The 9,926-nt window shown below is 40.5% G+C and overlaps 1 protein-coding gene across 1 annotated transcript; it reads right to left on the minus strand.

Annotated features, from left to right (window-relative positions):
• Nucleotides 1-860: 860 nt before the first annotated feature.
• On the minus strand, nucleotides 861-4,160 carry MED10 (mediator complex subunit 10). Its single transcript, XM_009869596.1, has 4 exons — nucleotides 4,039-4,160; nucleotides 3,759-3,842; nucleotides 2,296-2,398; nucleotides 861-1,182 (listed from the first exon to the last, which is right to left on the minus strand). Exons 1-4 carry the CDS (start codon nucleotides 4,158-4,160, stop codon nucleotides 1,087-1,089), a joined length of 405 nt encoding a protein of 134 aa, XP_009867898.1. The 3' UTR covers nucleotides 861-1,086.
• Between the last annotated feature and the right edge of the window lie 5,766 nt (nucleotides 4,161-9,926).

Here is a 9,926-nt window from a genome sequence, read left to right on the forward strand (position 1 = left end):
CACAAAGCGCCAGAATGAAAAGGTTCTCTTGCTTCAGCTGTGAAACTTATCGTCCGCACATGCGCTCTGCCCTAGGCCGTGAACCTAACGTGCTGTTCCATGTCAGGACTACCTCACCTGAGAACACTCACTAGTTTCACACAGAAGACCGTCACTGTTCAGAAATGTTTTAGGTGGCATCCACCGATGCCCAAAATCTCTTGCTTGTTATCAAAAGGGAATTTTTCCCCACAAAATCAAAATACCAAGTTATTTTCACGCACAAGCTTTTATCAAAACCGGGCCGTTACACATTATATTTCTATCAGTGAGACTGAGGAAAATGCTATTTTTCCCGTATCATTCTCCAAAGAGTAGCATGCAACAGAAAAGTCTTAGAATGTAGGTTTTTTTTTCAAACTTTTATTCAACAACTTGATTGCAGAAAATGGACAGGATGGAACAAAAGCTTACATTAAATACTATACTATACAAAAATATTAACATTTTTGAGGAGCTAGTTCCCAAATATGCTCATTTTTTATATCCTCAGCCATCTGCACCGCAGCTCCTAGAACAATGTAAGAATAGCTGAAGGTTTTCTTGACAACATGTGAGAACTGCAGCCCCTGACAGGCTTCTGCTCAGCAGGATTTGGCAAAATGAAAGTGTCAACTATTTATGCTGTAATTAAAAAAAAAAAAAAAAAAAAGATTACAAATGAAAAAAATCAAGTACAACAAATACCCTTCTCTTAATAACAGATGAGCCCACAATCCCAGAGCACACACTTCAGAAGACACAAAACATGGTTTTCTGCTCTTGAAATATACCTTGTGAAAAATGCTATTGATGACCTGCAGGCAAATATATCTCAAAACAGATTACCCTAGGAAGTTTCAACTGCAATCTTTGAGTAAAAGTCTTCAGACAGATTCAGTAGCTTCAGCCCAGAATCAGCAATCACCAAGCTCCTCTACAGTCCATTGCTGCCATTTTTAATGCAGGTGTTATGACAGGTTGGACTCCTCCTCTCTCCAATCTATGTTTTTATAGAGCTGTATCAGTTTATGGAATAGGAATTTATTAGAGCTATCAAAGGTCAACCTAAGGAGGAGGATCTTCTCCTCGAATAGCTTTGTACTTTGCCATGTCTTCTGGGAACACCTTTGTCAGTTCTTGGATTAACAGGCTTTTAAATTTCTGGAAAAAGAAAAAAAAATTATCTAAACAAGTTGTACAGATGAAATATATTTCACCAAGCATCCCGATTAAAAAAAAAAAAAAAAAAAAAAAAAAATCAAACCCACACAAGCATAGGAAGTTACATTTACAAAATTCAGAGAAAATGCTCAAGTGAAATCTGCCAGGAATGCACGAGCAAAACTAAAATGCTTTGAATTCTCCATGAATTAACCAGCATTCTCACCTAAGAAATACAAAGCAATTGGGTCTCCCTGGTAAACTCTGGTGTATCAGTATCTGTCTGACCTTACTAAGCAAAGCTGATAATGGACACGTTCTCTTGATTTGGTAAGGAATCTGCTCCACCTTCAAACAGGAACTCACACCTGGCTTAGAAATACATAATTCTTCCTACAACTTTTGTAAGCAGAGGGCATATCAAAAGAAAGAGAAGTTTACAACATGGAGACAGGTCTACGCTGTGTAGCACAAAGTGCCATCCTCCACACTCATTTTAAGTTCAGCCAAAGATCGTTCATAAACACAAACAGCCCTTTCTCATATCTCACTAAGCTTCCTTTTCTGTTTTTCAGCTGTGATTCCAGCAGTTAAGCAGTACAGCAGAATACTTAGGTTCATACTAGATAAAAGTAAAGGTTGAGAAAAAACTAAACACTGGCATACATTCTAAGAAATTACAGATTAGCCCATGCTTATATAGAACATTTGACATTTTAAGACTCAAAGATCCACTCAAGACTGGAAAAATACCCCTTCTGTTGTCCTTACTTCTAAGTCTGCACATGTCACAATTACAGATTGGTAACAGTGTGAGGTACTCATTAGTATCCAAAATGAAAACAACAACAAAAATCTATAATGCTGTATACAACTTCAACCGAAAGAAAATCATAGCAGCATCTGCTTCTCCACTTACGGGATGAATTACAAGTTTCTTTTTCAGAATGGGCTACATTAGCATCAATTAAGACACAGGGATGCAGAGTAATTCCTAATACAAATCACCTCACAATGAAATTTAATAGGTGTGTAAAAGAACTCCCCCTCATATTTACAGAAAAGTAAAAAAACTTGTCAAATACATTAGCACTTTCATTATTTCTGGTTTACCTTCATTGTGTCAATTTTTCCTTTTACTTGCTCATTTTTAGCCAAAGCTCGCTCCAGGCACTCTTTAGTGTAAAGCTGAGGATTGCGGCCTTGATCTATGTATCTGAAAACAGAAAAGATACCACCTACACGATTGTATTCCCAGCAGAAATACCTAGTACCTCTCCAAGGAACAGGATTATTCAACTTGTTCCCTTTTTGTTACCACTATGATCTGAAACGCGATATTTAAAAACACAGTTTAACGAGGCCATTTTAAAAAAGACAGCCCAAGGAGACTAGGCTTTTTCTTTGAGAAAATTATTAAAACCAAACAAAAAATGTTAACTACCCAGCTTCTCACTGGCAACAAGTACACATAAATGAAGAAAGCTGATCCTTCTCCAAGAAACTGAAAAGGCACTAACCGTAAAGTGGCTTAGTTAGTACACAGTGAGCAAAAAGCACACCAGAAGGCGGCAGCCAGCAGTTCAAGGATAAGGAGTAAGTGTACATATCACAGTAAAAGCTACAAATGAACAGACCTCCATCAGCAAACCTATCAGTGTATTTTCACTCTGCAGTAAGTGCCTGGCAAAGGGAAATTCCATAACCAAATAAAGAAAACACAACATTTAAGATCGTCATCAGAGATTTATAGATAAGAGTGAAAACTCAACTGAAAAAATGTTCTGTATAGCCAGTAATACAGTAGAATATAGCAAACCAGTGACACCTGGACTTGCTAGAAAGACTAACAAATTGTCAGCTCTGTCATAAATGCTGTCTTATATAGCTCTCCCTCTATATTCATGGGTTTACTTTTAATGTTCTAATTCTTTGTCAATATGACTGCCACTACTAAACACCTAAGTGTTAGCCTAATTTATTCTAAGCTGCAACTTTAAATCCTGATTTTAACCTAGTGTAAGTCTATTTCCAAAATGAAAGCTTAGATTAGGCAGAATCTGTATTACTGCCTACATATGCAAAGTCAATATAAATTAAAAAGAGGTGAAACAACAATAAAAAAGGAGATCTGGAAGCAGGTCTATAATACTACTTTTCTTGTCCTTCCATCTTCTCACAGCCTGAAAGTGCTTCTTAATTTCTTCTGCCTACTCGCATTCTTGTGTGGCATTCAGAAAATGGGATTTAAGAAACAAGCAGTCCTCAGGGAAAATACTCATTCTGCAAAAACACACTACCTCAAATCACACAAAATACAGCACCTTCCCTTCCAGGTACAAAGTTACTTACAGATGCACAAAATGCACTGGGTTGGAAGGGACCTTTAAAGTTCATCTAGCTCAACCCCCCCACAGTGAGCAGGGACATCTTAATCAGACCAGGTTGCTCAGAGCTCCATCAAGCCTGACCTTGCACGTGTCCAGGGACGGAGCTTCCACCACCTCTCCGGGCAATCTGTTCCAGTGTTTTACCATCCTCATTGTAAAGAACTTTTCTTTATATAGAGTACTTACTCAAAAACTTCCAAGGGCACACTAATATCGTGAAGCTGCTGCCGGCATTTGTCGATATCCTGCAAGCCCGTCACCATGAAATTCCTGCAAGAAGAAAAACGGATGGGTTTTAGTTAAAATCGGGTCATTTTTAGCCCAAACCCGTTTCGCTACGACGGGAGGGAGATGGATCCACCTGCCGGGGCCCATCGGCCCGTGAGGCACCAGTCAGGCGGGGGGCGGGGAGCAAAGGTCCCCGGCGCCCGGACCCAGTAACGGAAGAGTTTTGAGCCCAGCTCACAATTTCTGGTTGAGGCCAACTTGGCTGCTGGGCTGGAAATCGCTGACGATAATGCCGAGCTGACGGATGTTCTCCACAAACTTCTCCAGGTGCTCCTCCAGCGAGTCGAACTTCTCCGCCATTGCCACCGCCTCCGCCCCCTAGACTTCCGGCTTCCGGCCGTCACTACGGCGCATGCGCGGAAGGAAGAAGAGGCGAGAGGCGGGATAGCCCCGCCCCCAGTCAGACCACGCCCCTTCTCTCGCAAGCCACGCCCCCGCGGCCCCGCACCTCCCCAGCTTCCCGCGCTGGGCCGAGGCGGGAAGGGGTGGGACGCCGGGGTTTTGGTTTGGCCGCCAAAGTAAGCTCCGCCGTAATTACCCATCGTTACCAAAAATCTTATAATAAAAGTCTCTAAACCAAATGGTAGTTTAGAAAGCCGGCACTGGTTTATTAAAAAAGTTGCACAAGTCTGGATGCTAGGTGAAAGTAGCATGCTATATCGAAAAACTCCAGTATATTTATATTGTAACTTAATTAGTATAAACAGGCCTAATTTTACAGTCACTGATTAGTGATAGCCATTCCATCTCTTATTGGTTAAGTCTATTTAAGTTAGCCTTGCTCCTCGTGTAACTTAGCAGGCCTGCTCCTTGCAGGTGCTGGGTGGTTGTGACCTCCCACTGCCACACCTTCACCTCTGGCTGACTTCCAGCCTTTCGCAACAACTCGTGGTGTTTTTGCACCCCCTAATCCCCAAGTGAATACTTTTTACTTAAGGAGGCTCTGGCTTTGCTCTGGTTCAAAACACACAAGGACGAACAGCTGACTAAAACTCTCTAAATAACGGCCTGCTTATTATCTCGAGGTACAGACTATCTTACTATCTTTTCTACTCATTGGCTCAAAGATTTGATTGTTGCCTTTCAGAAGCAGTCTTTGAAGGACTGGTTTACCACTCTTAAGGCAGTAAAGATTGTTTTGCCATCCTTAAGGCAACACAGTCGGTAGATACTCTCAGCCCACACCTGATCCCGCTCACCAAACGAGCCCTCAGATTTCCCTTTTGTCTGGAAATACACACCAGCAGTTCAGGATACCTGGATTTCAATCTGGTTTGGGGGGTTTTGTGTGTTTTTTTTTTAATCCACAAGGATCAGAACCTACAGAAAGCCTTGTCCAGAGGCTAGGAGATATTTGGCAGTGGGGTCTGATCAGTCCCTGTGGCTGTTCTACCTAGTGACAAAATTAAGTATTGCTTGAGCAATGGGAAGGCAGGCTTTGGCATAGCACACATAAAGGCATGGAAGAACCAGTGACTGATTATCTGATAAGAGCTTATTATCTTCCCCACCTGTCTTGTATCTTACTAGTTATAAGTGTTTTTCTAAACTGTGTAAGAAATCGAAGTGCTAACAGCCAGAGGTTTGCTTGATAATAAAAACCACAATGGAATTATCTGGGGAATGACAAATTACATTAAATAATCCAGCTATCATTTACCCTGTGGGAAAATTATCTGATGTGCTTAAATTCCCATGGCACATCACAATAACTGTATGTTTTATAAATAGCTTGCTTCCAGGATGTCTGTTTTCAGTTGGATCTGAGATGATCAGTCCAGTAATGTCAGCAGATAAGAATCTGATGCTTTGATTCACAATGAAAGATTTGAATGAATGTTTGAAATAAGAACTGAACTAAAATAGAAATTATAAACAACAGATTTAATGTATTTTATGCATGTGTAGCTATAACTTCTGACCATTTTTATTCCACAGTGAGAGCCATCAAAATTCTTTGATGTATCTTTTTATTAGTTATATTGTTCTCAATCAGTCAATAAGTACACAGAGACAGAAAGATTTAGAGAGAACATTTAGTGGTTTATGATGTTAGTAACCACATTGCACTGCTGCCCCGATTTTCATGCAGAATGTTGTCAATTACTGGCTTGTTGGCTGGACATCTGCACTGGACAGTTGAGTTTGCAGTAAAGGACAGAATGAGGGGCTATGTGGAGCAGTATGAGCCATTTGGGAAGAATAGCACAGATTACATAAACGAAAAATCCTATTTTGTTAACCTCTAATGAATTTTTCAAGGGGTCAGCAAGCACGTAGGAGAGAGTGACCTAACTGATACAATCTTCTTGAACTTCCCATCAGCTTTTGTTAAAATCCTTGACCAAAGTCTTTTAAGGAACTAAAGCAATGGAATAAGGGGAGAAATCCTAGGCTGAATAAAGAACTGTTTGTCAGATAGGAAATGCACATTTAATTTTTACAGGGCATAATCATTCCCAGAGGAGTTCTACCGGGAACTGGGCTGAAAATTGTGCCATTCGATGAATTGACAGATGACCCAGAAAAGAGATTGGATGGTGCAATGAGAAAATTGGCTTATGAGGAAGTCATTTGGCGGAGTAAAGATGAATAAATGTTGTAGGTAACTGCAGAAGGACCTGAAAAGGCTTGGTGCCTGGGCAACAAAGTGCCGGAAGAAATTCAGACAGATAATGTAAAGCGATGCACAAAGCAAACGAAAAAATCCTAGTTTCACATGAAGATTTATGGCCTCTTGACCATTACCATACAGGAGCAAGACTTGAGGGTCACAACAGAAAGTTCCCTGGAAACATCAGCTCAGTACTCAGCAAAAATCACATGGAGAGTTAGGAATTGTTAGGAGAGGAATTTGAGAACCAAACAGAAAATGTTGTTGTGCTACTCCATAAATCCAGAGTTCACCTCAACCTTGAATGTTGTCTGCATTTGCCTAGAATAGACTTGGAAAAGAGACAGAGAAGGGCTGCCAAGATGACTGTAGGTGTGAAATGGCTTCTGCACTAGGAAAGCATGAATAGATAGAGACTCTTCAGGTTGAGAGAGAGCTCACTTAGGAGAGCTATGGCTGATACTTCACTGTATCTACAAAGCCATGAGTGGTCTGGAGCCTCGACCTTCTTCCAGCACAAAAACTAGCGGACATCAAATTAAAATCAACAGGAGACAGTTTCGAAACAGGCAAAAAGAGGTGATTTTTGTCATGTAAGGTTTAGCAGCCTTGTGGGATTATTTGCCAATGCATGTTATGGATAGCAAAAGCTTCACTGGACTGAAGGGGAAATGGAACAAATGCTTGGTAGAAGGAGTCAGGTAGATAAACCACACCTGGCTCAGGAAATCCCATGAACCGAAGGTAGTCCAAGACCAGGAGAGTAGTCAAGAGTGGTTTCATAGATTTTTTTCTTGTCCTCACTGTTTGGCATTTGCTTCTGGTTACTGCTGAGCACAGGATACTGGCCCAGGTGGAGCCTTTATCTGCAATCTCATAATCTGCTCGCAGTGCCAAGTCATGGATCTTTGTACATTCTCCCAGGTCCATTCGTGTTCCAGCCAGCATATCATGAGGACAGCAATCCAGAAGGTGGCTCTTGCAAACACGATCGTCTGTAAACTTCACCCTTTGTCTGGTTTCATCTCCGTCCCGGGCCGTGCCCATGAGCTGGTCCAGCAGGGCCCGCATCTGCGCCTGGGCCGACATGGCGAGCGCCATGGTTACTGTTATGAGGTCCTGCCTGCCTGAATTGTCAAAGAATGGTCTGTGCTGTGCGGGATGTAGACAGGTTTCATAGTGATTTCTTAGCAAGCAGAGCATAAACAGGTTGATTGGAGACTGTTTACATGGCCTTCAGGTCTGGAAAATGCTCAGCTCACTGTTTTCCTAGATATACTCCAGAAAAATTACTTTTCAAGTATAATATGGCACAATGCGGTGTTTAAGATAAATTACTGGAAGTGCTGGTACAGTCACTATTTCTTCTCAGAAATACAAAAAGTGGCAAATAATTCATCTGTTTTTCCATCTCTGGAAATGTGATTCTTCTCCCAATTCATTTTCTGCTGCTGTCCAATAACATAGAAGAAGTGAATAAAGAAAATAAACCACACTGTGTTTCAGTGCTGTATGTTTTCTCTCTTCTTCACTTTCTGTCTTTGACTTTGTGACTATTTTTTTCTGCATGATTGTATCTAGTGCACCAGTCACTTCTTCCTCATTCTGCAGACCCAGAAATTGAGGTTGAAATTTCAGGTCATTAACAAGAAGCATCACCTGCCTAAGAATTCCATTTTATGAGCCACATACCCTTCTTTGTTTTAATTACAACAGGTGATAAGCAGAAGAGAAGTGGGGAAGACAGATGGTGAGCAGCGCAGAGAATTCCACTTACCTGCTCTTGATACATCAGGCTAATGGTATTTAAGTTCAGGATGTTTTTCAACTCACTCAGACACATGCTGTATTTTCACATTTTAGTGCATAAAAATAATGTGATACAATAATTATTTTTTTTCAAATACCTTTATTCAAGATAAGAGATGTAATTATAGTTTCCATACAGATTTGGTATTTAGCAACTTGCTCATTAATTACTTGAAATAATACATGTCTTACCACAAATTAGCAGGATGATGCACTTACACATCATGGCTGGACCTTAGTCTTACTGAAATCATCTAAATTTATTTATCTAAGAAGCAGCAGGATTAGGATTTTGTTCATATGATAATAATCTTTTGCTCTTCCAAGTCCTGTAGATCTTGAGATGTTCTGGGACCCAATCCAAAGATAACTGAGCCCCATAAGACTCTTCCTATTGATGGTAAAGGATATTGGATGACAGAGTCTGTTCTCACAACTCTGTCTCCAAGGAGGTCTGCAAGACTCAGCAAAGGGCATATGTTTCAGGACAGGAATATTATTTTCATAGTGTAGCGAACAATTCATCTAGAACTGCAATACTGAAAACTTTTCTTTCATAGTACCCATTATATCCCATACAGAATTAATTCTTAATTTGGTTTTCAAAATATATGCTGAGAAATCAGTGGAATCAGTGGAATTATCTGGGATTTTCCCCTGGAGCAAATCTTACTCATCAGACTGAGTTTATATTGTATCCATATTGCTGCCACATGTCATTTAAAGCAAAGTTAAGATCTCTTCTTCTGAAATGCAGAGTTGCTTTCAATATTTATTAAGCAGCCTCATGTGACCCGCTCGGTCCCCAGGTGTTGCCTGGTCTAGTCGAGAGGTGGCGTCCCTGCCCATGGCAGGGAGGTTGGACTAGATGATCTCTAAGGTCCCTTCCAGCCTAGGCCATTCTATGATTCTATGATTCTATGATTTTTTTTCTGCAGGTGTGAGAAATACATATATGTATTGTACTCTTAGAAAAATACTCTTTTCATTATATAATACCAACAAATAAGGCTTATTTGCCTATTGCTTCTTTTTTTCTTATCTTTTTTTCTATCTGTAACTCAGAATAACTAGTGCACTGTAGTTAAAAATGATAACTTCTTTCATTACCAGAGATGCAGGAAAGAAAGCATAAAAAAATCCCAGGCAGTAATACTTAATAAGAGTCCCAGACCACATGTGTACTAACAAATGAATTGAACCTGGGACCATTGTCCAGCACTGAGTCCAACAGGCATGGAGCAGCCCTTGTTTGTATTCCAACTCCTGAAATATTCCTGAAAGCAATTTTGGAAGAGTATCAGTGGTCTGGATGACACAGCTGTCTGGGTACCTTTGTAACAGTTAAACAGAGTAGATGCCTACTATTATTGAGGGGGGGAGGCAGGATTCAAGTAACTCTTCAATTTTAAAGTCATTCTTCACACTTTTGGGTGTTCATATCCCCCCCTCTTTACAATCTGCCTGCATCGCTGGGAAAGATACTTCACTGTTCATGTCCAGCATCCCATCTTTAAATAGGTTTGACTTATAGAAGCCACCTCAGGAGGACTCTAATTTATAGCTATTGATTCTTTCCACACTTCTGTCTACCTGATGAAGAAATGCTTTACTGTCCAGGTAGTTTTGTTCTCAGATATCTA

Source organism: Apaloderma vittatum, unplaced genomic scaffold, assembly GCF_000703405.1.
Source record: "Apaloderma vittatum isolate BGI_N311 unplaced genomic scaffold, ASM70340v1 scaffold14035, whole genome shotgun sequence".
Taxonomy (NCBI): Eukaryota; Metazoa; Chordata; class Aves; order Trogoniformes; family Trogonidae; genus Apaloderma; species Apaloderma vittatum.

Coding starts and splice junctions, on each gene's coding strand:
- MED10 (XM_009869596.1), bottom strand. CDS start 4,160: ATGGCGGAGAAGTTCGACTCGCTGGAGGAGCACCTGGAGAAGTTTGTG. Junction 2,399..3,758: donor GTGCCCTTGGAAGTTTTTGA/GTAAGTACTCTA, acceptor TTCTGTTTTCAG/ATACATAGATCAAGGCCGCA. Junction 1,183..2,295: donor GAAAAATTGACACAATGAAG/GTAAACCAGAAA, acceptor TTCTTTTTCCAG/AAATTTAAAAGCCTGTTAAT.